At 38.5% G+C, this 26,287-nt stretch overlaps 1 protein-coding gene across 7 annotated transcripts in view; it reads right to left on the reverse strand.

The window, feature by feature from the left end:
- Ralgapa2 (Ral GTPase activating protein catalytic subunit alpha 2) overlaps positions 1–26,287 on the reverse strand; it is a 257,852-nt gene that overhangs the window by 126,441 nt on the left and 105,124 nt on the right. For 5 of the 7 annotated variants that reach the window (XR_012909718.1, XM_075962383.1, XM_075962381.1 and 2 more), the window contains 3 exons: positions 15,832–16,025; positions 14,851–14,949; positions 14,471–14,626 (listed from right to left, as the gene is read on the reverse strand). Coding sequence is in view for 6 of the 7 variants with exons in the window: in XM_075962383.1 (XP_075818498.1) it covers positions 14,471–14,626; positions 14,851–14,949; positions 15,832–16,025 (449 nt within the window). In the remaining variant the exon portion in view is untranslated. Of the gene's footprint in view, positions 1–14,470; positions 14,627–14,850; positions 14,950–15,831; positions 16,026–24,497; positions 24,634–26,287 lie in introns of those variants that run through there. The other 2 variants (XM_075962384.1, XM_075962385.1) reach the window with 2 other exon arrangements.

Here is a 26,287-nt window from a genome sequence, read left to right on the forward strand (position 1 = left end):
GGGCATGTGATATGAAATTTTTTTTAACCATTTTAGGAGTCATCTTTTCACTTGTGAGATTTGTCCTTTGATGCATGGTAGATTTTAATTTTGGTAAAGGACAACTTACATTCTCCCCTTTTCTTTGGTTGTTTATCATTCCTAAGTCTTTAGTGTCAATTCCAAGAAAGTCACAATTTCCTATTTTACTTTCCTCTAAAAACATAGTTTTAGCTCTGACACATCAATTAGACCATTGGTTCATTATGAGTCAAATTTTGCATATGGTGTGAGGCTAATTTCATCGCATGTGTATGTGTTTTATATGTGGTGCAAGGGTATGTGAGCCCATGTACATACACAGAGACCAGAGAAGACAGGTGGCCTGCGCTTTCACCCTGTTTTACTGTTCTAGGGTCTTTCACACTGGCTGCAAGCAAGTTCCAATGATTCTCCTGGCTCTGCCTCCAACAACACTGGGGTTACAGCCGAGTGTGGCACTGCCCAGCTTTTTACATGGGTGCTGGAGTCTGAACTCAGGTTCTCATGCCTGAACAGTAAGTACTCTTACCCAATGAACTGTCTGTCTATGCAGCACCTAATTTTTTTAATTAATTTATTTATTAGAGATTTCTGCCTCCTCCCCACCACCACCTCCCATTTCCCTCCCCCTCCCCCAATCAACTCCCCCTCCCTTATCAGCCCCTGTGGGAAGTCCAAGGACTTCCCACCTCCTTCCAGGTCTAGTAAGGTGAGCATCCAAACAGCCTAGGCTCCCACAAAGCCAGTACGTGCAGAAGGATCAAAACCCAGTGCCATTGTTCTTGAGTTCTCAGTAGTCCTCATTGCAGCACCTAATTTTATCCCTTTGTATGAAGATGTCCAACTGTACCAGCATGAGAAGAAATTACTTTTTCCTCATTGTATTATTTTTGCAGCTACATCAAAAACTAGTCAAAAAACACCATAGATACACATGTTTCTTTCCATGTTCTCAATTCTATTTTATTGCTCTATAGGTATAACCACTTACGAATACTGTAATTTTAGTAAGTTTTGAAATCGGAAACTATGAGTTCATATGGGAAGCTGAGGAGAGGGCGCCTGAACTAGCCTTATCCTATAGCAACACTGATGAATATCTTGCATATCACCATAGAACCTTCATCTGGCGATGGATGGAGATAGAGACAGAGACCCACACTGGAGCACTGGACTGAGCTCCCAAGGTCCCAATGAGGAGCAGAAGGAGGGAGAATATGAGCAAGGAAGTCAGGACCGGGTGGGGTGCGCCCATCCACTGAGATGGTGGGGCTGATCTAATGGGAGCTCACCAAGGCCAGCTGGACTGGGACTGATGGAGCATGTGATCAAGCCGGTCTCTTGAGTGTGGCTGACAATGAGGGCTGATTGAGAAGCCAAGGACAAAGGCACTGGGTTTTGATTCTACTGCATGTGCTGGCTTTGTGGGAGCCTGGTCTGTTTGGATGCTCACCTTCCTAGACCTGGATGGAGGGGGGAAGACCTTGAACTTCCCACAGGGCAGGGAATCCTGACTGCTCTTTGAACTGGAGAGGGAGGGGGAGGGAGATTCCCCTCTGAATGTTGTGAATACCATTTGGTTAATAAAGAAACTGTCTTGGGCCTCTGCAGGGAATAGAGGTAGGCAAAGAAAACTAAACTGAATGCTGGGAGAAAGGAGGCGGAGTTAGAGAGAAGCCATGTAGCCCAGATGTAGCCGAATGGAACTTTACCCGGCAATACACAAATTAATAGAATGGGTTAAATTAATATGTAAGAGTTAGCCAATAAGAAGCTAGAGCTAATGGAATAAGCAGTGATTTAATTAATACAGGTTCTGTGTGATCATTTCAGGGCTGAGCAGCAGGAACCAAGAAGCAGCCTCCTTTCAACAAAACATAACAATAAAATGACTCCTAAAGACATTCTTCTATATAGATCAATGCCTTGCCCAGCCCAAGAAGCTTCCTTCTGTACCTGGTAAAAACAAATACAGAGACCCATCAGACTTTGGAACACTCAGCCCTAAACAGGATTATCTCCATCAAATCCCTCCACCACCAGGGCTCAGGGCACCCTATAGAAGAGAAGGCAGAAAGAATATAGGAGACAGAGAGGACTGAGGATACCAAGAAAACAAGGTCCTCTGAATCAACAGAATCCATGCACACATGAACTCACAGAGACTGAGGCAACACACACAGGGCCTGCACAGGTCTGTACTAGATGGGGTCCCAGAGCTGAAAGGAGAAGTAGATATATGCACCCATCCTTAACCCAGAAGCTATCTAATTGATAACCACTTACAAATGAAAATTTACTTTTCTCCAATGGAGTCTCACTGGGGAAGCAAACCATTCTTAAAGGATAGGCTGCGTGCCCAGCAGTAGATGACCAACAGAAAATGAACTCAATGACATCACGGGAGATTCTTTTTCTCATAATGTCATGGTAGGGTTGTTTATTTTATAAATCTTGCATAATTTTTAACTTTGATTTTATTTATATAGATATTTTCTGTCATTTTACTTTACAGCTCCTTTGTGCATACATTATAGCTTTTATTTTTTATGAGATTCCTAAGGGTGAGAACCAGTTGATCTCTGCATCTGTTTCTTATGCCTGTTATAGAGAGCTCTTTTCCTTCTGTCTGTTTTGTTCCACCCCAATGTGTTGGGTTTTGTTTTATCTTATTGTACTATATTTTATTTTATTATTATTCCTTAGAAACCTGGTTGTTTTATTTTTATTTATTTATTTTTTTTTGAGACAGGGTTTCTCTGTATCTTTGGAGCTGTCCTGTAACTAGCTCTTGTAGACCAGGCTGGCCTCAAACTCACAGAGATCTGCCTGCCTCTGCCTCCCGAGTGCTGGGATTAAAGGCGTGCGCCACCACTGCTGGCAAAACCTGTTTGTTTTCTATTTTTTTTTTGCCTCAAAATTATATTTAATATAAAACTTCCATAATCTTCCTTTTATCTTCTTCAGCAGTGGAGAAGAGACAGAAATCTTAAACAAACAAACAAACAAACAAATAAATAAATAAATAAATAAAAATTTGTTTGTTTTCTAAGGACAGAAAGAGGATGAATCCATATGGGAGGGGAGAAGGGGACAAGTTGGGAGGAGTGGAGGGAAAGGAAACCTTATGATTATGCAGGGCAAACCGTATGAAGGGAAAAAAAGCTTTTTTCAATAAAAGGAAAAGCAAAACATACTCATACTAAAATAAGTAAGCAAAAAAAATGAATGAATGAATGAATGAATGAATGAATGAATGAATAAATAAGCCCTAAAATGAAAGCCAAACCATCCGACAACTTCCTACTTAGACACGGTAATCATTTCTTCCCCAGCTTTCAGCAATGACTTCTCAGGACTGGAGACAGCTACATGAGAGAGCAGGCCAGAGCGCGCGGCTTCTGCATGGGAACAACTGCCATGGAGATCAAGGACAGAACCAACTAGACGACACACGGCACTAGGTCTTAATGAAATGACCATGCTGCACGTGCCCAACAAACTCCAGTGTGAGTAACAATGGTGGGCACTTTATTGTCATGTCTCCTTACTAGAAGCTCTCTTTTGCTCAAATTTTTCTAGCCCACAAATACCTACCAGAGAATATTTTTCCATGAGAGAATAAAAGAAAAACTGTTGTTTACTGTTTCTTTAGAAAATAATGCTCTCTCTAAAATGTATTCCAGTAAATAGCATTAATAGCTGAACAATCTGCAATCACCACACCGCCACTTACTGTTATACAGTAAAAGAAATCGACCAAACAAAGAGCTTATTCCCCACAAGGAGAGCATGTTCCCACAGAAGGAAAACCTGCCGCTTAAAATGCTTCCCTTGCAGCCAACATATCCTTTATAAATTCTAAACCACAATCATGACTGAAAATCTTTTAACATCAACAGTCTTTCCCCTGCAGATGGGAGCTTACGTACCCTCTCTTCTTTAATATAACTGAAGTATATTGTAATACTTCCAGAGGCCATCCCTGTCATACCTCTTTGACTAGAGAAAAACACGAATTCTCTTAAAACTTTCCAGATTCTAAATAAGAAAGGATGATCCTGTAGGTAAATGAACTATGTCCTCAGCCTCAGGGGGAAGCAGCTGCAGTGAGAGGCAAGTGACAATGGAAGGACAACATCTTCTTCTGTGAAAGACCCAGAGAGAACCCTGGGAACCCATTTCACAGACTAAGTAGCAAAACAGAGCCACACAGCTGCTGACTCAAGGTTACAGCCATTTAAGGACAAGGCCAGGGCACAAGCCAAGCTGAACATGGCTTTCCCAACGCAATCCAAGAAAACGCTGGACAGCCCGCAGAGCTAGAGGGGTTTAAACACTCACAGTCACTTATCATGTTTGAAGAGAAAACTGCATGATAAAGTGTCTCCAGCAGCTGGAAGTTAGCTTGGTAGGTAAGACTGCTTGCTTGCAATCATGAGGACCTGAGTTCAACTCCCCATCACTCACATAAAAGTCAGATCTGGCCACACAAACATGCAATCCCAGCACTGGTTCACTGGGGCTTGCTCATGAGCTAGCATAGGTGGCAAGTTCTAGGTTCAGTCAGAGGCTCAAGGGAAAAATGTATATAGATGGATAGAGTAGACTACTACTATTACTACTACTACTACAACACACACACACACACACACACACCCCACACTTCTCCAGATGGTAAGTCACAATTTACCCTACAAGTCTCAGCTTTATGTGGGATGCCCCTGTCTATGCTGTGAATGTTTTATTACCATTGGTTAATAAAGAAGGGGCTGCTTTGGTCTATGGCAGGACAGAATATAGCTAGGCGGGAAATCTAAACAAAGATACAGGGAAAAAGAAGGCAAGAGTCTTTGAGATGCCAGAAGACACCAGCAGCCACAATAGAAACAAGATGTTATGGTAAATATAGACTAATAGAAATGGGTTAATTTCAGTTGTTAAAAGCTAGTTAAAAATAAGCTTGAGCTAATAGGCCAAACAATTTGTAATTAATATTAAGTCTCAGAGTAGTTATTCAGGAGCTGGTAGCAGGAAAGAAACCTCCAGATACATCAACTCACAAAGTAAGACGACCTAATCTTTCACGTCGTACTGCCTTAGCTACTTAGAAAAGCACCTGTCTATATCTCTGTGCCAACATTCTTCCATGCAAGCTGTCCTCTTAGCCAGCCTTCCTCTCAACTAGAGTGTCAAGGTCTTGGGTGGGTAGGGAAGTGGCTTTCAGTTGTAACTTAGCACCTTGAACTTCACAGCTTTAGGCCACAAACTTATCAGACTGTGTATCTAGGCAAAATCTACCTCAAGTCATCTGCATGTTCACCCGAATTAATCAGACCATGTTTCACTTCTTAAGTTAACTTAAAAAGAGAAAATCAATGAAGAATTTAGTTGAGCTCCACTAGCAAAATTCTTGAAAAACAAACACTGGTAACTTCAATATAACCAATCATAAACATTTGCCTCTCTTAATCTCTCTAGTAAACGTTCATATGCTTTAATTTCTTGGTTAAGTGAAAGAGGCTGGTCTTACATATGTTTTGTGATTGCTAAGTTTTGCCACTGGGTTGCCTGGCTCTTTTCTCATCCCAGTGTCATCTGCTCAACTGCCTTCTAGGGCAAGGATTCTCTTCTCCAGCACTGTTGATATTCTGGGTCATAGATTCTTCATATGTCCTGTGTATTATACTTCGACACACCACTAGATGTCCCAACTATGACAACCAAAAATGTCTCTAGAAATGGCCAAAGATCTTCGGGGGATGGGGGAGTCCAACCTGTTCCCAAACCCCATCTTCAGACTCACAATTCTATGGTGAGAAGCTGACTAGCCCATCATCACAGCAGAAAGTTAAAGCCTGCTCTAAAACTTGTAGCTGGACCTTGACTCTCAGGTGGCGTGGTGAGGTTGCTTTGGTTACCCACTTTGCCACAATGACTGGTGGATGCAGAACGCATTGGCACAAAGTGAAGCCTCCATGTTTTGCATTTCTATCACATTTGCATTTATTCTGCTTGGGACAAGACAAGACATATTCCAAAGACTCCATTAAGGAAGGTTCTTGACTTGTTCCTTGGGAGAGGCTATAGTAAATAAAATATATTTCTAAAAAGAGACTTCAGAGAAGACCTATTTGTATTATGTCATGTTGAATATATAAAAGATTTATGGTGGAATATGCATGCTTTATATTCTTCATTGATGACATTTACTTAAAAGAAAAGCTTTACACCCTTAAAACCAACAAGGTAAATCAAAGGTTTTTTTAGTTTCTGGCCTCGCAGGTGGACAAGTTTCTCTCTGAAACAGTCTCCTGTGCTATCATCTTGCACATTTTAAGGCTATGAAACAAGTTCACTGCACACATGTTAAACCCCTTAACTGAAACCTCTGCCATCTGTCACCTTCTACATATTTCTACTTTCCTTATTGAGGTATAAGTGGGCTTGGCAGATTAACAAAAATAATTATTGGTTATATAGTTATAAAAGAAAATAAAAGGAAAGAAAAGAAAAAGAAAAACCCTTCTCTTTAAATGTTTTTGCTGCAGCCAACCATCTGAAGTCTACATAGACACTGATAGCTAAATGAAGCCTAATAAAATTTATTTTCCTTGACAAATTTTGATAAATCTATAATTGCTACTTTTCCATGAAACTTAAGAAACACTCAGAAAGTTCTGGACACTACCTAGTGGTATTCGTTTATCATTCTGAATTGGGTACAATACACATAGCGAGAGGAACACATATCACTTATCCTTATAACTATTATTTTTTCATCAATCCTTGTTAAAACTTAAAAATTTTATATATTCATGAAGTAAAATATTAATTTGAATGAAGTGAACTTAAATGATGTACTCATACATTTTAAGAGGTTAAATGTTTTGAGTGTCAGATTACTTTTACATAGTAACAAAGCTGGCTAACAAAAACCACCAAATAAGAAAGACCTTTAGACATTCTGTTTCAATAAATGAGTAAATTTATGATTTGCACATCAACTGTTTGACTCCAACAGGATTAAAAAATGTGTTTTCAGCCAGGCGGTAGTGGTTCATGCCTTCAATTACACCACTCGGGAAGCAGAGGCAGGTGGATCTCTGTGAGTTTTAAGGCCAACCTGGTCTACAGAGTGAGTTCAAGGAAGCAGGGTTAAAAAGAGAAACCCTATCTCAAAAGGAAAAGAGAGAGGAAAGAAAGCAGGTTTTCTTAGGTAAAGAAAATCCCTGGGAATCTTCCCCATATATTTCTAATTTCTAATAGGAAAGAATTCTTGGGAATATACATGTGCCTGATACCACTATGGCATCTAAGGTGAGGGAAGGTTGAATCATGAGGTGTCCAAATTTTGCTACAGAACCATTATTTCCTATCCTTACATGAGTTTATCTGTTCGGGTATTCCATTCGATTGAGCCAGCCTTCCTTCTTTTTCTCAACTAGCTTTGGCTTTGAGAAGCAACAGGAACATTCCCAGGACGCTCTACCTTGTCAGAACACTTTCTGTTCAGTGGAGTACCTTATCTGCCCCCAATATTTCACATATACAAAACATATCTAAACAAAACACATAGAATATATAAAACACATACGCACACACAACCCATCTGTGTCTCAGTCATCACTAACCTTCATTAACTTGCTCCTGGGTTATTTTAATTCCCTTTCTGTTTTTGCTGTCATCAACTGTCACATGACTATAATTCACCCCACATAATCACTACGGTGTAAGTTCCTGAAAGTGTTAGGTTTTTGTCTTTTGGTTTCTTGGGGGGGGGGGGGATCATGTTGAGTTTTGTGCTCTAAAACCAACAAACGTGCTCCATTATCTGTGGGATGAAAAGTACAAGGGCAATGCCTGTATGACCTATCTACACCTGACTCTTCTGATGCTCCAGACAGTCTGGGGCCCGTTACAGTGCTGTGCTGCCTGCTTAGTCATGTTCATATGTTAGTTCATCCACGCATACTTGGCACTGAGTCAAATCTGTTCTAGTCATTGGTCCTTGAGCATTGTCTGAGAAGTTCTAACATCCTACATCTTGTTCTGTAAATCCTGCCACTCTTTAAGTCTTTCTAAGTCCTGCCAAGTCCAAATTCTTCTACGAGTTATTTGCAAAATAATTTAACTACAAGGACATTTGATGCCCAATTATCATTTTTTTAGTTCTTTGTCCAAGTTAATGAATATTACAGATATTCACTTATGTATATCATACTTTTAAAAACCCAATACTTTACCAATGGTGAGAAAAATATTCGTTGCAAAAAAGTTCTTGAATATTGTAACATATTTAGGAAAGAACGGTATGACCTTAGCAATAAATATTTAAAAGTAAACCAGAAAACCCAAGAATATTCAAGGACTCTAGAGTCCTTTAGTGTAACTGATCCCTGAGCACTTGTGGCAAAGTTGAATCTTGTTCTCAGGTCTCACTGTTCTCAACAGGAGGCTTTTCAGCTATAAAAACTGCATATTAAAGCCATTCTGAAGTCATATCCTGAAGCATAAAGATACAAGAGTCATTGTTACAACAAAAATAGATTCAGATTATTCCTTTTCCTTCACAGAACAAAACTGTGACTTTAAAAATTCTTTTTAAATGCAGTTTCTATAAGGTGAGCCTTCCACAGTTTTTATACTGATCTCTTCAGGATTATACAGTAGGTATCGCATAAATGTCTAAATGCCAAAGTGGCTACTCTATCATGCCAGCACTAAATTAAAATTCTGTGAATTGTTTTTTTTTTGTAAAAATAACTTACTATACAAAATGAGGACTTTAGAGAGATATTAAATTATTTCAGACAAAAAAGACAAATAAGCCTCCACCTTCCCCAAATTTAGCATAATAATTCTTTTTCTATAACTGAACATTTCTATCAGTTTAGCTTTAACTAAGCTGATGAACTTATACATATTTACCATACAAGATTCTAGTTATAAGGCTAAATTTCTAGCAAAGAGCAATTCTTTGTTTGAGAAAAGGTGATGCAATTATTACATATCACTGCATGATGCAGGCTGTCTGGGGTTATTAGAAGAGTTGGTATGGCCAATTTACATGTATCACCCCTGCACCTTGCTTTCATAGCTCACTGGTGAGTCTTACGCTCACTGAGGAGCCCCTGGGGATCTTTTTACAAACGACTGTTTATTATTATATTATTCCATCATATACCTCATGAGAGGAGGTTGGAACATCCGTTAAGAAAAATCATAAACTTATTTTGATTTCTATGGTAGAATAATCTTCTATATATAGTGCTAAAATTATATCTATGTATATTTTGGTACAGTTAAAAAGTATACTTAAAGAACGAGTGACATATTGGCTACAAAATAAGTGACTATAGTTAGAAGGGGGGAAAACAACCCAAGTTGTTTAAGTTAGTGCTCCAGGTGTATTGAGAAGCTAAACTGAACTGCTGTTGATCTGGAATTTCCAGGGCTCAGCAGCACCATGGAGCAGTCACTGCCAGAATTTTACTTGCAGACAACAGAATCCACTTTTCAAGAAGTTTGAGGACAGGAATTGATAGCAGTGTTAGCTGGATTACAGAATTTCCAGCTAAAGAATCAAGTATGAATTTCAACAGTCAAGAAAAGGGTAGCAAGCAAACACACCCAGTTACACCCCGAGGAGGCTGGCACTGGCAGAGATCTGACTGCCTACAGTGATGCTGGTGTCCAGACAGAACCTCCAGACAGGAGGACCCAGTTCCCTCAAGATGTCATCCCATTAATCTCCAAGTCTTTCAAGTGCTATGTCAACCCAGTTAGAAGGAGTCTTCCACCATCCTTCATTGACTTAGGTGAGAAGCAAGTAAAGAGAGTAAGCCAATGACCATAGGACCACAAAAGACATTTCTAGATTGTGGGTATACAAGGCAAAGTAAACACTACTTATGTCTGACCCACAACACAAGGAGTAAGGATTTCTCCACTTGTAAAATTTCATAGTACATAAGTATGTTTTTCAGCCAAATCATTATATTAAAAAATAAGATGACAGATGGGTAATTTTCAGTTATTGTGAAAATAAAATGCATGAGGCTCTTGGAGTTACTGTCTTCATAGTCCTTTGTAGTCATTCGTATAAGGGTTCATGCTCAGCAAGGGAAGTAGCCCTCTATAATATACTCCTCTGACACAGAACCAGGGCAAGACGAGCCCAAATGATTTGGCTAAGAAATGAAGGCCAAGACTAGAACTCAAGTTCCACTGAAGGCTCTAACTGTTACATATCCTCACATTATATTTTACCATATAATAATATTATGTTAATAAGGTTAAAACCTACATGTCAATGGCTATTCTAGAACAGAACTATATAGTCTTCTTCACCTGAGGAAAGCTTTATGCTTTTCTTCTTGCTGCCATAGAAAATATGATAATATAACATTATAGACAACAATAACAAAGATCCACATTTCCCGAAATTTCTATATGCAAATTTGCAACAATAACTTTGTATTACTGTAAGCTTTGCATTTAAAAGAGAATTTAACTTTGATGTATAACAGACAAATTAAATTACATTAAGACGGTAAATCTGTAAGTCATTGTTAAAAAATAGTTCACTTATTTTAAGAAAAGAAAACTTTCCAGTCTTTGATATATGTTCTTATAAACATGAAAATAAAATTCCTTTCCTCAACTGTCCTTTTCCATTTCACACGTATTGATCTTTCCATATGTTTTAAATAATCATGAAATTAATAGGAAATGTTTTTAATAAATCCAAATCATAGCTCCTTTCATGTCAAAATATTTTGGGGAAGACTGAGGTGAAAAAGCTGCTTTAACATTAGGAAAAACTAAGAACAACCAAGAACAGCTTTAGATGAGAAACCAAAACAATGACAGAAAGCTGGAAAGGCAACTACGTGGGAAGATATCTGTATGTCAGAGTATGAAGTAGGTCAAGGCATCTGGAGGTCTAGTGAGTATGAAGTGGAAAGGACTATTGTCAGGCAAAAGAAAGCAAGGGAGAAATAAGGTCAAGAAGTGTTTGATCAACATGTTAGCTGTCAATCAATAGAAAAGACATGCCCAATGGGTAAATCAAGTCTTTCCTTGAATTCTAACAACTTTTTGAATATGTGGCATTTGGCAAAAATTCTCAAGATGTTTTGAACTTTCATTACTAGTGAGATAGGACATGATATTTAGCCAAGTGAACTGTGGAGAAGAATCAGTAGGACATCACATTGTTCCTGGCATTGTGGATCTAGGAGAAACAAACACCCTCCCACTCCACCTCCACCCCAATACAGGCACAATGCAGCTAAGCAGAGGAGGCCAAAAGGAAGATCACTCATAGGCTGAGTAGTCCTGTACATCATGCAGAGTTCATAATTGGTCACTATTATAAAGATGCTTAAGATTCTAATTACTTCTGAACTGGTAGCAAGATTAATATTGTTTTAAAAAAGCCAAGGTCAGGCAAGGTGGTGTATGTCTTTATCACGCATGTAGGAGGCAGGCAGTTCTCTATGAGTTTCAGACCAGCATGATCTACATAGTGAATTCCAGGACATCCAAGTAAGACCTTGTCTGGAAAAAACAACAATGACAACAAACCTCATCATGGAAAGAAGAGAGAGAGAGAGAGAGAGAGAGAGAGAGAGAGAGAGAGAGAGAGAGAGAGGAAGAAAGTCACCACTATTTCTACAAACCCACACTAAATCTACACTGAGAGAGAAAGGCTATCTGATAAGGCCATTGTGCTGGATATTAAATAAGTTAATAAGATAGCTAATACTATTACAAATGTTGTTTTAGAAGTACATTTTGGCTATTTGACTTACAAAACAAATTTGGTGTTGTATTAGATAAAACTATGCTTTAACATGATTGTACACAAGAACAGAGGGCTATTTATGAGATATATATTTTATGAATGATTTTTACACTTGAATATCTCAATTACTTCAAGCATTTTTTTGCAACGATACTTAATTCTTAGTGCTTGTTTTTATCTCAGTATTTTATTGAGCATCATGGACATAATCCTGACATTCTCAGATTCAGGAGAGCATTTTGTAAAACATCATGTTGTACACACTATCACTCAAAGGGTTCTGGCTCTTCCAGCAGTTTTAAACCACATGGCTAGGTTGAGCAGACAAGAGTGCCACCCAGAGACCAAAGGAGAAAACACATCTTGTATTTTATTTATAAAACAAGACTAGTAAAGGTTCAATTAAAATATACATATATATTTGCTATTACTTATTTTTAAAACAAAGGATAGTCTTTAGACTTCTCCTTCTTCATAAACAAATCCTTTTGTTATGGAAGTGTAGTTCTTTGCGACTCTCACATAATGGAAAAAAGCCTTAACATGGTACCAGCCACAGGTGCTTGATGTACCAATTAAAAATTGAATTTAACTGTATTCTCTGTAGCAAATGTTTTCTTTTCTTTTTATAATGAATATTGCATGTGTTTCCAGAAGTACAGATAAGTTCTCAAACAACCAACATGGTCTATTTAGACAATTGGGCCAAAAGTTAAACTAATTAGCCAGAGACATTTCTTAGCTAAACAAGAAAGGTTTCTTTCATTAGAAGGACTCTGTAAGTTTCTTCTGGGGAAGAAATGAAGTTCACTTATGGTAATTCTCTTTGGCAGACAGTCAGGGTCTCTAATACATATACTAATAATTGTTAAGGTTAAAGTAAAATAGTTAATTCTATTAAAGTCACTTAAAATTCAGGCTGCTATTGGCGTACACAATAGATTAATTATACAGTAGAGATGTAGGATATCACCATTCTGTCCTAACGTCTGCAATGATAGTATTGCTGCTGGCTGTCTTTTAAGATTTATATTATTTTAAAACAAATCTACAAAAGATCACTGTCTTCATTTAACTGAAAATATGATGTACATTAAAATGTGAAGAAAATTTAAAGTACATAATTTTCAATTTTTCCTTAACATAAAATATTTTTAAAACAATTCATAAAAGCATACTCATACTACTTAGAGTTCTTAAATAGTATAATCCTTATTTCATATCTTATTGTTTCATTTTCACACCTACACAGAAAGATGATTTTAAATTCACACCTCTTTATGGGACTTTCTAAAAAAAACCCAACTTCCTAAGAACTACTGCTTTGTGCTGTTTTCAGATTTATTTTTATTATATATCAAAAATTCTACAGGTGATCATTATTTCCAAATCATATTTTTTTCCATGAAAAATCTTATCAAAACACTACTTTAACATAAAGCCAACCTTCCTACACTGAGGAAGCTCATTAGAACCTTTGAAGTTGATTCTCTTTGCTATTTATACCCCTTAATCTTCCATGTGCCCTGCACTGCATCATTCTGAAGGAGGTCCTTTCACCTGAAGGGGCAGCTGGAAATAGTTAAGCAGAGCATACAAGCGCCTGTACTTAATGTCCCACTTAGACATCTATTTTAAAAATAAATGAAGCCCTGGGTCCAAGCTCAGCCGTTATTGTCAGTGTCTTCTAACGCTGCTCAGAGGGAACAAGACAAGAACAACCCATTGAGATAGTGTGGTAATGGATCAGAACAAAGCTCAATGAGTACAGCTCAAAGTTCATACCAGGGAACCAGAGAATATGGTGACCACTTTTCAAGCACTGGAAAACCCAAGTACATTCCAGAGAAAATGAATAAATAAATGTCAAGCTTGCCGCTAAGTCTGGTGGCCTGAATACCCCAGGACCCACATGACAGAAGGAAAACTGATTGCTTCAAGTTGTTCTTTGACCTTCACACTTCAGCTGTGCCACTAATGTGCCCACACCTCAACTCCTACACACAAAAGAAATAAGCAAATATAATAAGAACAGTTTTCAAAAGTCCACATGCCTACCCACATCCCTCCTCCTGTCCCTCATGCGTGCTAGGGAACTTCCCAAGGGAGGAAGACCGGGTACTGGTCACATCTTATTACCCTAAGTCCAGGATCTACAAAGTGGGGAGTGGAGCTTTGTGAAGAAGGCCTTGGGTCTTTTTGGTCCTATCAAACAAAATCTTCTATTTCTTTGGAATAAATAAAAGTAACTTCAGATCAAGGAATGCCAATATCCTTAAGTCACAGGAGATAGTACCTCACCAAAAGAATACAACTACTAAAACATGTATCTCCAAACACTTTTAAATTGGCCAGAACCGCAGGGGCAAAATAGCTAAGATGGTACTTTGCAGTTGATAACAAAAACAGAGAGTGGATGATGTGGGTTGCAGAATAAAATTCAGATTTAGTTGGTACATGTACAGTCAGGGAGGGGAACAAGTAAGAGTACGATATATTTGAAAACCGTCTGTGTGAAGAGTAGAAGCCACTGAAGATTTAAGCATTTCTGGCATATTTTCACAAGCCCTGATACACATAAACTGTGCCAAGCAGTTTCTCACTGTGGTACACCATGATAAAGGAGTCACAGGATACCTGGTCCTCGCTGGTTAATCCCAGGTGCATCACAAGGTAGAAATGTACCAGGAAATCTGAGTTTGGCAGAACATCCTGGCGTCTGGTCATCATGGCGCAGATCAGTTTGTAGGCTTGCAGTTTGCCTTCCTTATATTCATTTGGCAGAGTTGTAGCCTGCCAAGGAGATGATGTTTCTAGATTAAATCAAGACCAGATGCAGAGCATTTCAACATTTCATTTACTTCTCAGTTTTCCTGAAGAGTTGTTTGGAGACGTGGGATGTGCTGGCTGTAGTAAGTCCCAGTCTGTCTTCAAAACATGCAGTCTTGGGCAATTACAGTTTTAAAACTCAATTCCAGAAGGGAAGAGGAAATTGCAATAAAAGAATAAACACTTGCCTTGAATAGCCATGATGCAAACATTCTGAGTGGTGGGATCAGGAGCGGAGGAGATGGAGACGACTGGTTATCCAGGCTTATCGCTAGATTGTCTCGTATCTAATTCAAAAGAGAATTTTGGGTGAGGTAACATTCTATTTATTCCAATACATAGCAATATTGTATAACCAAGAAACCAATTCCATTTTTTATAGGTGGAATGAGAAATCTATAGTATTTACATGTTTTTCTTCTTTTTTCTTTTTTTTTTCTAAATTCCCAGCTGGCCTGCCCCGCCCACAGCTGCTCCTCTCCCAGCCTTGGCTCAGCAGGACCAGCACCAAGGTTTTTCTTTCATTATGAGATTTCTTGTCCTTTTGGATTGTGTCTGGCTTATTACATGTAGTTAGAGCTTCAAACTCAAAAGAATGGTTATTGCTTTTCCTAGCACGTGAACACCTAGGGAGGTCATGAACTCCAAAGGGTAAGAAATGATTTCATAAATAATGCTATATAAATGTAAACAATATTTTGGAAAAATATTTTATGATGGAAAATGTACATTTAGTATCAAATCAAGATACAGGATGAAAAAATGAATCTAAGAGTTTATTTTATAAAATGTCTTTACTCATGGAAATATATATTTTATATATTAATACTGGTTATTCTATAAAATAAGGCTATAAATATCTTCATGATTTTCTACATTTTCCCAACTTTGCACAATAAAAATACCAACACTTTACTAAAATGAATAACAAATCCACATAGTATTCTATTCTTAATATCTTCTATTCTTATACTTTTGTACTAAATGAAATAACTCTTAGGCATTTAATAAAGTATTAAAATGACAGATATTATGACTTATTCTTGGGCAATCAAATGGACTTCATTTAAACACATAATCTGCATTTTAAAATGCAATCAATAGATTATATGTTAAATGATGCATGTTAATTTTTCTGGATCAGTATAAAAGGTAACAGCAGAACACACCTTGGCCAGCTTGTACCACAGATCATAGAGATAGCCAAAAACCCTGGCATGGATCTTCGGTGACTGGATATTATTCACATCCCCAAGGATTCCCAAGACTCTTCGCCATAACACAGCAGCAGAATCTGGATGCCAACCAGTGAGGTTCCCTCCAGCAATTATACTACAGTCGTCTGCAAGACATTCTCTGCTGTCTGTGGAGAAAGAAGGGAAGAATCTGCCGACATGATCTTAATTTCATTATCATAGTATTTTTTAGCCTTACTGCAAATTACCTGTGCTTATATTTTATGAATTCTCAGTAAAGTAATTAAGATTAAAAAATGGTTGAGAATTTGACATAACAGAAATAGAGATTTAGTCATGAAAGGTCAAATATTTGATTCTTCAAACTGAAAGCCCAACAAGAAAAGATGTATATGCTTAGGCTGATCCTGGGCAGGATTTTATGAAGAAAGCAAGAGAGAAAAATAACCAGAAATACATTTAAGGCACTCGAGAGTGCTGCATCATAGCAAGAATATTTCTCCTATATGTGCTATAGAATAAACGGTAGCCAGCAACCAAAGCATCGCATGATATTTTCTAACTTCTCTTCTTCCGCATACCCTTTTCTTACAGTTCTGCCCTTGTGTTTCCTGGGGAGAGGGGTATTCTCCAAACCTTTTGCAGCCCAGAGATTTCATTCCAATTTGCAACCCCCTCTGGAGACTGCCCAAAGCTCCTTCTCTATCAAAACCTTAGTCTACACTGTGCTCCAGCCCCTCCATCCCACTCATGTTTTCTTGAACAGATCACCTACGGTCTCCGTGGTGCTTAAGTAAAGCATTTCATTCTCAGTCCCCAGCAGATCTGATGTGTGCAGTTAGGCCTCCTTCCTGAGATGCTTCATTAGCTGATCCCCAGGTATGACATGCACCTGGTTTCCCTCTTGGACCAGTTCTCCATCTCATGTGCCTTTGGATACCCAAAGACCCACAAGCTGCTTCTCTCTTCCCTCCCATCATCTTTTTCTCACACAGAGTAATGGCCCAGATTCAGGTCCTTTACATATTCACATCTTTAAATACCTGATTTTTTTGTCTCTCTTCAGTTCTGCATTTCTCCAATACCATCTGCTCACACCGATCCAACTTTTGACCTCACAGATACTAGGCTAACATTGTACCCACTGAGTGACACGGCCAGTTGCAGGGTCTTCCTGGCATCTCCACGTGCTCAGTGGAAACTTAGTCCATGAAGGCATATACTCATATAGCAATGTTCTCAACACTGGTATTTTGGATGGAGATTAAGGCTTTAAAAATTACTTATTTTGCATGTGCATATTTGTGTATGTGTGGGTGTCTGATGCCAGATGCACATGTGGAGGTGAGAGGGCAGCCTGCAGGAGTCAGTTCTCCCTGCTATGACACCTGCTGAACCACCTGAAAGCCCCAGATTTTCGTTTCTGGATGTTAGTTTGTTTTGCTAAGACAACATCTTACTGTACAGCCAGGCTGACCTGGGATTTGCTCTGTACCTCAGGTTGGCCTGGAATTCTCTAGACTCCTCAGTCTCCTGATTCCTGGGATTACAGGGACATACTACCACAACTCAGCTTATGCTGCTTTCTTATTTTTCCTAGAACTCAAACTCCAGGAAATGATTTCCCCAAAAAACTCTCCCTTGCTGAGAAAGTATGCAACCCTTATCTAATCTAATCCCTTTGCTTTCAAGACATCGTCTCCGTACTTAGTCATGCACTGGTGATCACAGCCCAGAAACACTGTCATCTACTTTATCTTCTAGAATAAAGTCTGCAGCTTGTCGGCAGTGATAATTCTCTTTCTTCTTCTTATGTTTCTTTCTTTCCTTTTTCCCCCCATCTCACTCTGTCTTACTCTAGGCTGTCCCACTTTGTAATCCAGGTGAGCCTTGAACTTCCAACCCTCCTCCTGCCTCAGCCTCCCAAGTGCTGGGATTGAAGGCCATTACGCCCAGTTACACGTTCTGAAATGGATGCACCTGTGTTCAGCCCCATCACAGCCTCCTACTTGTGTAGGTACCTAACATGGCTATCCTTCCAACTCTCAGAGAAGCTATGATTTCAGCCAGGCTCCTTCTCAGCTGTCAGGCCCCCTGACATGAGACAATGCCATTTCAACTAGTATGTCCCATCTTCTTTGCTATCTCTAGAAATTAGCTGTTATTATCTCCCCCTGCTATCTGTGCCCTGTGGAGCTATGACTCATTTAATTGTCCTTTCAGTGTGGCTTAGGAAGGACTTGAGGGAACAAGTGGAGCTATCTATATTTTTTTACGACTATAGTCAACTAGATATAAAAGTTCAATTAGGATTTTTAAATATCCTTTTTATTCATTTCTTTACCTTGTTTTTTGTTTTAAGGTTCTCATTGTGTAATGCTAGCTGTCCTGGAACTTACTGTGTAGACCTGGCAGGCCTCAGATTCACACAGCTCCATCTGCCTCAGCCTCTTGAATGTTGGGATGGCATGAACCACCACACCCAGCTTTACCTAATCTGTAAAGAGTACTTATTTCATTTTCTTATTTTAAAATTTTCAAGATTTATTTTAGTCATATGAGTGTTTTGCCCGCCTGCATGCCCATCACATGCACACCTGGTGCTCCTGAGGTCAGACGAAGACACTGGAACCCCTGGGACTGGAGTCACAGATGGCTGTGAACCACCATGTGGATGCTGGGAATGGTACCAGAGTCCTCAAGAATAGCATGTGCTCTTTGAGCCATCTCTCTGGCCCCTAATTTCTTGTTCAGTTTTAATACATTTTTATTTAATAATTTGCTCCTCGTGTTATTATTTAAAAGATAGGCATTTTATTTTAAAACTGTTGGAGATTTTTGAAAAAACTGTAAGTAGGGTAGAGATAATCTCCAAATACTCTACACTAGTTACCCTGTTTAGTTACCCTCTTATCAGCTTCTCACATTAGGATATTTATTACAACTAACAAGCCAGTACTAAAACAGTATTAAAGGCCAAACTTTATTTAAAAATTAAAAAAAAAGGTGTGTGTGTGTGTGTGTGTGTGTAGGCACACATATGCCCCGGCATGTACATGGATTTAGAGTACAACTTTGGAAAATTGGTCCTTTGCCTTCTACCTTGCATGAGGCAGGGTCTTCTGTTCACTGTTGTGTCTGTCTCCACCTCCCTTCTCCTCACAGGAGCACAGGAATTACAGATACACCCCACCACATCAGACTCATGCAGATTCTGGGATTTCAAATCAGGCCCTCATACTTGCACAGGAAGCACTTCACCCACTGAGCCACCTCTGCATCCTATAGAGTTCCTTAGTTTTTCCTCCTGTTGCAACTATAATGGTCATTAGGAACAATACGTGTATCTCTAAAGTCTTCACTAGATTGTAACCATTTCTTAGGCTTTTCACATGTTGACAGCCTTCAGAGTTCTGAGGAGTTCTGGTCAGATACTTCATAGACTGTTCCTTAGTTGGGATCTTACAGGGAGTATTTCTAAGAGTTGGTTTTTAAAGGTCAACTTTATACAGTCTAGAACCACTTGGGAAGTCTCAAAGAGGGCCCGACTAAACTGGATTGGCCTGTGGGCATATCTGTGGGGATTGTCTTAATTATAGTAATTGGGGTTGGAAGACCCATTCATTGTAGATGGCACCATTTCTGATGTTTGGGTCCTGTACAGTACAAGGGGAAAGTGGCCTGAGCTTGGGCGTTCATGCATTAATGTATTATTGCTCTCTGCTTTTGACTGTGGGTATGTGTGGTGTGATGTTCCTGCTGCCTTCACTTTGCTACTATGAGGGACTGTATCTTGAAACTGTGAACTAAGATAAATTGCTTCCCAAGTTGTTTTTGTCAGGTTATTTTAATCACTGCAACAGGGAGCAGAACTAAGACTTTTTATGGGGGGGGGCACTCAGGGACTTCTCTTTTGATGTATATTTTCTATTGTTTTTATTGCCTTTATTAATGTTTTATTTAGGACTTTTGCGTATATGCTTTTGACTGTGATGGTCTCTAACTTCACTTTTATCATACTGATTTTTGTCTGCATTTATTCTCAAAGTAGCACAAGGTAGACAGAAAGACAGAAGAGAGCTTTCTTTCTCATTCTACAGAAAAAGTTGGAAAAGAAAGTGTCTTCATTTGCAATTAAGTAAAGCGAGAGATTCTCCCTTGCTTTTATAAGTTTACTCAAATTACATCTGATATTATTTTAAATCATCATATTGTCCATGTACTTGTGTTTTCTCACATACTGATTCTTTGATCAATCTTGACCTGTTCATCTAGCTTTGTTAATGTTTATAATTTTTTGTTTGGTTTTGTTCTGTTTCACTTTCTAGTACACTCATGTAACCTCCCAAGATTTACTAGCATTTTAGTTCATGTTCTACAGTTTTATTTTTCCACTTTAATTTTGGAATAGGACACACATGTTCTATTTCACTTACTATACACATAGACACTAGGTTATATTTTGTCCCCATAAAAGAGTTTGGCTACATTCTAGAGATTGCAATATGTACTGTTTTATTTGAAGTATGGTTTTTAGTATCTCATTTCCCTCTTTAAATTGGTCTGTTATTCTATTGAAAAGAAATTCTCTCAAAATCACAGAACGTGCTATAAAAAAACAGGCATCTCTGTTGAGACAAAGTGGCCAACTTATTAATGTTCAGTGTGATTTCTAAGTGTATCTTAGCTGTTAAATTCAAAGATAAACACACCTGCACAAATACATATATATGTATGTGTTATAAGAAGCCACATGTGTGTTTAACTGGCCGTCCAGACTCCCCAAATAATCACACAGAAACTATTATTTAAATCACTTCTTGGCCAATCACTTAAGTGTATTGCTCGCTAGCTTTTAAATCTAGTATTAACCCATCTCCAGTATTTTATATTTTACCACAAAGCTCATGGCCTACCAGCAAGGTTCCAGCTTATCTGTCTCTGGCAGCAGGTTCCATAGCTTCATTTTGACTCCGCCCTCTTTCTCCCAGAAGTCAGTTTACTTCTCCTCCCAGTTCTGCCCTTCCCTACACATGCCCAAAACAGCTTCTTTATTAACCAATGATATTCACAGCATACAGAGGGGCATCCCACATCACGTGTGTCCATGTCCACTCAACTAAACTAACTGTATCATGTTTCCTTTATTCTTATTATCATTTGTTTTTGCTTAAAATATCAATTAATAATTAATGGAAGTTTATATTAAGACATTTCTCCCTATGAGTATGGTTTTATCAGTCATTTCTCATTTTTGTTCTTATTGTTGTTTCTGGTTTGGGGGGATTCCTCCCCAAATTTTGTTTCACTTACCTGGAGGCTGGGAAGTTCGTATAAATGTGGAATTATTGTAACTGCTGATAATTTCTGCTTTAAATTTTATCCAGCTGGCCACATAGAATTATAGCAGTAGTCTTCTCTCCTTTAGAGAACTCATTATATTGATTATGGTAGGAAATGCGCTTGACTTATTTCTAAATCTTTATGCTTTCTGTCACCTTTGCTCTGCTTCTCCTTTTGAGTCTTTGGTGAGATTTTTATTGAATTTTTCCATTTTTGCCATCAGTATTTTCTCTCTGTTGTCATACACTTTCAATTCTTATTTACATAATTATTCCAAAAATATTCTAACATTTACCCCAGACAAAGAAAAATGAACTGATTTTTGCATTTTTAAGGCATCATCTAAGAAAATGAAGAATAACTCTGATCTATCTCTGATGTATCTGAGGAACCTGAGGAGAAGCCTAAGAGGGCCAGCAAGGAGCCAGAGGAATGAGTCTAAAAAGGAGAAGGCAGGTCCAAGATGGGCCCAAGAGGTTTTATGCTATTGATGGAAAGCTCCCAGACACTGAAACAACAGATTCGGTAAGGATGACAGTTTTTTGGAAAGGCTGTCTGTAGGAGTACTGATGCTTCTGAGAGGAAAATGAGTCTATTCCTTCCAAAGAATCACCATATACTCCTTTGAGAAGACACAATGACATGTACAGACAGACATCAAAACCAAAATTCCCGCAAGCCATGTCTGAAAACCCAAAGGCACAGAGGATAAAGTCTACTTGTGGGTCCTCTTCATTTTCTGACTTTTAAAGCCTCAAAAGAGACTCCTGAAAATCAAGCACAGCACCGAGCAGCTGCCAGTCTGCAAAGCCGTGGGGAAGCTTTAATGAATGCTCATGAACCGACATGAGTAAGACTGCCGTTTCGCTACAAGTCCTTGGTGGGGAGGAGTAAGAAAATTAGGAGTTCATGGCTTTGCTTCATTCTACTACCCCAACTTTAAGAATGCAGTCATACGAAGTGAGATTAGCCCCGCATCCCAGTGACACTGCGGCTTTGCTGGAGTGAGAACTCCGCGTGCATGAAGGCTGGGTACTCACTCACCCCTGCACTGCTGCCACCACCAACCAACACCCTCAGGTTTTTAGGATCTATATAAAAAATCTGCCTTGCATTCAGAAACCATTCTTGCCTCGGAGACTAAAATCGTAGGCAATATCCCCCATTATCAAAATATGCTGAGCTCTTTAGTCTTTCAAGGGACTGTGTTCATTTTTTCAGTAGTGCTGTGAAGATTTTAATGAGCTAAAGTGTTTTTGCCCAAGATTCTCCGGCTGGTGGCACGAGTTCCAGAACAGATGCTGACATTTTACATGTAGATGGGTCCTCAATGAAGGAACGCTTGATTAAAAAGGGGGATTTAAGTGATTTTAGAAAAGTCCATTTTTACCTCCAAAATACCAAATATTTGCTTTATTTTCATTAGTAGCCTAGGTTCTTTTTGTTCCACTATTTCTAAATGTTATAGAGACCTTTAAAATTACTAAACTGTGGACTCTTACACATATGTAAATGCTATCTTTCTCTAAATACATACATGATTATAATGAACAAATGTAAAATTTAGGAATTTGAAAATAATGAACAGATTTTAACTGGCAGATAGGGACTTATGATCAAAGGGCCAGTTCATACAGCTGCAATTTTATGTAGGTGTGGCAGGGTTTAAACAAAAACAGCCTTTTTCTTTGAAAACAAAAGCTATTGCTTCTCAGACTCTAGTCAACTTCTTAATTGTAGGGACAGAAAAACCAGGTGAGCACCTCAAGAATCAGGAGATTGGAGTCCAAGTTGGTGTTCTGTTCCATGGCAGCCTGACACTCCTCTCTTTCCCTGTCTACTTTCATTATTGCTCAGTCCCAATTTAAAAACTCTAGAAGGCGATTTATCCATGCTACTGTAACCTTTACTATTATTTTCCTTTACAATATTTCATGATGGACAAGCATATCAGAGGCTGGTAAAATACCAAAAATGTGTCTGGTGACAGAACCCTGATGAACTGTTTTTAAATTCAGTGTAGGGGAACAATGTTCAATTCACACCTATAACTGTAATTAAAAGCATTTCCTGTAAGAGACATTGGGATGTAGGTCAGTGATAAATACATTAAATAAAAGAGATATGAAATTACATTATATATGATAAATTTAAGGTTAAAATTTAATTGATGTTTTTAGCTAAATAATAATATGAAGGCTTAAAGCATATTTGTTCATTGATTTGGGCTATTTACTGAGGGCATCTCTTACCTACACTGTCCAGGAAGTCAGGAGGACTCTGTGTACATAAAAGACAATCTGTCTTCCCATTTGGAGCTCATAATTCATCAGAGGAAGACACTGGCCCCTCCCTCCCAAAGAAAGACGCTGGCTGTTTCTTATCAAATCTTAGTTAAACCTTATAGGAACCTGGTGAGGAATGACTATTAAAGTTGGGCTTTATCTTTTGGGGTCCTAATTAGTGATGGAATTTTTAAACCTTCTCTGATTTTAAAAGTTTTAGTTTTGCTTAGATTGAACTATTGATACTTTGAGTTAGCTTTTTGTTGCTTCTTTCCTTTCTCATTTGAGAAACCCTCTCTACCCCAAGATTATAGAGTTTTTTCTTCCTCTCTCTATTTTTTAGAAGACATTTTCTTCCAAGTGTTTTTAAAGTTTCCTTTTCATACTTAAAAATTCTATACTTTTGGAACTGACTTCAAACATGGTGTGAGGTAGGGACTCTATTTCTCTAACCCCACCATATATAAATATTTGTCAAACAGGGACGCATTTAATAGTACATTTTCCCCTGCTAGGTGTGGAAGCGCCTCCATCACACACAATGATTCCATGCCTGTGAAGAATGAGTTCTAAACTTTATACCCATTGTTTTTAGTCTATTTGTCTATCCCTAAGATTCTAACTTTCATTACATAAACTACATCACGTTATTTGTGATAATCAGGACGCATCTTTTGTCTTGTTTGCAAATTGTTAAGAAATCAATAGCTATGACTCATTCATATTTTTCTCTCACATGTATATGTGTGGTGTGTATATGTATGTAGGCTTGGTTACATGTACTGAAACACCTGTGTGAGTGTGAATTCACAGAGGGTGGCTCCTGAAGTAGACACTGATGGTCTTTGTCAATCACTTTCCACTTTACTTATTGAGAAAAAAAATCTCCCACTGAACCCAGAGCTCACTAATTCTAGCTAATCTAGACAGCCAGCTTATCCTGGGGATCCCTCATCCCTATCTCTTAAGTACTGGGATTACAAATGACTACTTGTTATACCTGGTTGGTTTTCATGTGGGTATCCAACTATTGTCTTCATGCTTGCATGACAAGTGCTTTTATCCAATGAGCCATCTCTCCAGCCCCATTCATCTTCTTATTTCTCACAGCATCTAAATAGGTATTTCTAGATCGCAGGTTCCTCTGCTAAATAAGGGATAAGCTCAGCAACAATGCTGTAGAAGCAGAGCCACAGATACATCCCACTTATGAGTTATTCTCTAAGCAGACTTCATGTATATATTATTGCAGTCTTCTTACTTTCTGTACTCTTAATGCTATGGAGGCTGGGACCTTGCAAATTAGAGAGGAACTGTCCCTCCTACTGTCTCTTAACTGTAAAAATACCAAACTCCTCACCAGAGAAAGTACGGCTTTTTTCATAAGTAAATGAATCAGTGTAAGCAAGCTCAAGTCCATCTACTCTTGCCTTTCCTACTCCAGGCCCAGGTCCCAGGCAACTAGATAGTCACATGCTCTAGAGTTCACTGAGGTCACTTACAGCAGTCCGCTCACCCTGCCTTGCCTTGCTTTCCCCATGGAAAAGACAGCAGAGATTGTTCCCCATATTTTCTTTCTCTGCCTCTTGATTGAACCTGGAAGATTGCCTCTATGGCTCTTATGTCCAGAGACAAGTGAAATAAACCTTTCTCCTAATTACTATCATTTTATTTACATGCATTAATATAACTGATTAAACATAGCCCAAGTACATTTTAGAACAACATTTAGACAGCAAGCGAATATGAAAGGAACCTATTAGCTGGGCCCTGACTTCATTCTAAACAACTGATAGTGGGCAGGTGAGAAACAACAACACTTTCTGTTGGTTTCCTGCAGTACTGGTGATCAGTTCCAAGGCCTCACACATGCTAGGCAAGTGCTACCTCTGAGCCACATGCCCAAGCCCCATCAGATGACATTCTGTATCCTAAAAACCCAGCTAACAAGAGTTTCCTTTTTTTTCCATTTATGCAGAAATTGTTCCCTTAAGAACAGAAAGTTTAGTTCAGAACCGTGATAATCCTTAAGCCTCTTCATATTACAGTTTGTCCTTTCCACAGCTGACAGGATGAACTCTTGAACTGTGTGTACTGATTCTCCATGTTAGTATTTCAAAGAACAAAGTATTTGGAGGAGTTAATCGCAGCATGGTGCATCATACAGAGTTACACAGCTCACTACCCTAAGCAGTCAGATGCATACTCTGAAATGGGATCAAGACTAATCTTTCCCAAGGACAAACAAAAGAGGCATTCATCCAATTTTCTTTCCTTTCAATAAAAATAATTACATCTGGTTCATCTTTAAAAACATTCAAGTGAGATTCATCACTAGATCCATAGAACCATCATGGTGAGATCTCATCTATACTAGACCTACACAAGCTGTTTATTTTATAAATGCGCTAACAATTCTCCAGTAATTCACAGGGTTTTACAACTGTAAAATAATTCAGTGGGGAGGGTTAGGGACTGCACAGCATTGGAGGCCAGTTCCACCTCAGGCACTTACTGGTATTTTCCAGTCAGGTGGCATGATTTCTCTGTGTCTTACAAAATAGAAACAGAGAGATTTAGTCTGCTTGCCATATAAAATTAGAATTCTTAAATCCTATTTACTTTCACAGTATTGGCAGAATTTTACCAATATCATTTATGCTCATTGTATGGCATCTTAATGTTGTAATACAAAGGATTTAAAAAAATAACAGACACTATAGCTAACTTAGGTTTTATATCACAATGAAAATTAAAGTTTACTTGATTAAAAATCATTTAAAATAAAACTTTAGCCTTTA

This window comes from Microtus pennsylvanicus, chromosome 2 (assembly GCF_037038515.1).
Source record: "Microtus pennsylvanicus isolate mMicPen1 chromosome 2, mMicPen1.hap1, whole genome shotgun sequence".
Taxonomy (NCBI): domain Eukaryota; kingdom Metazoa; phylum Chordata; class Mammalia; order Rodentia; family Cricetidae; genus Microtus; species Microtus pennsylvanicus.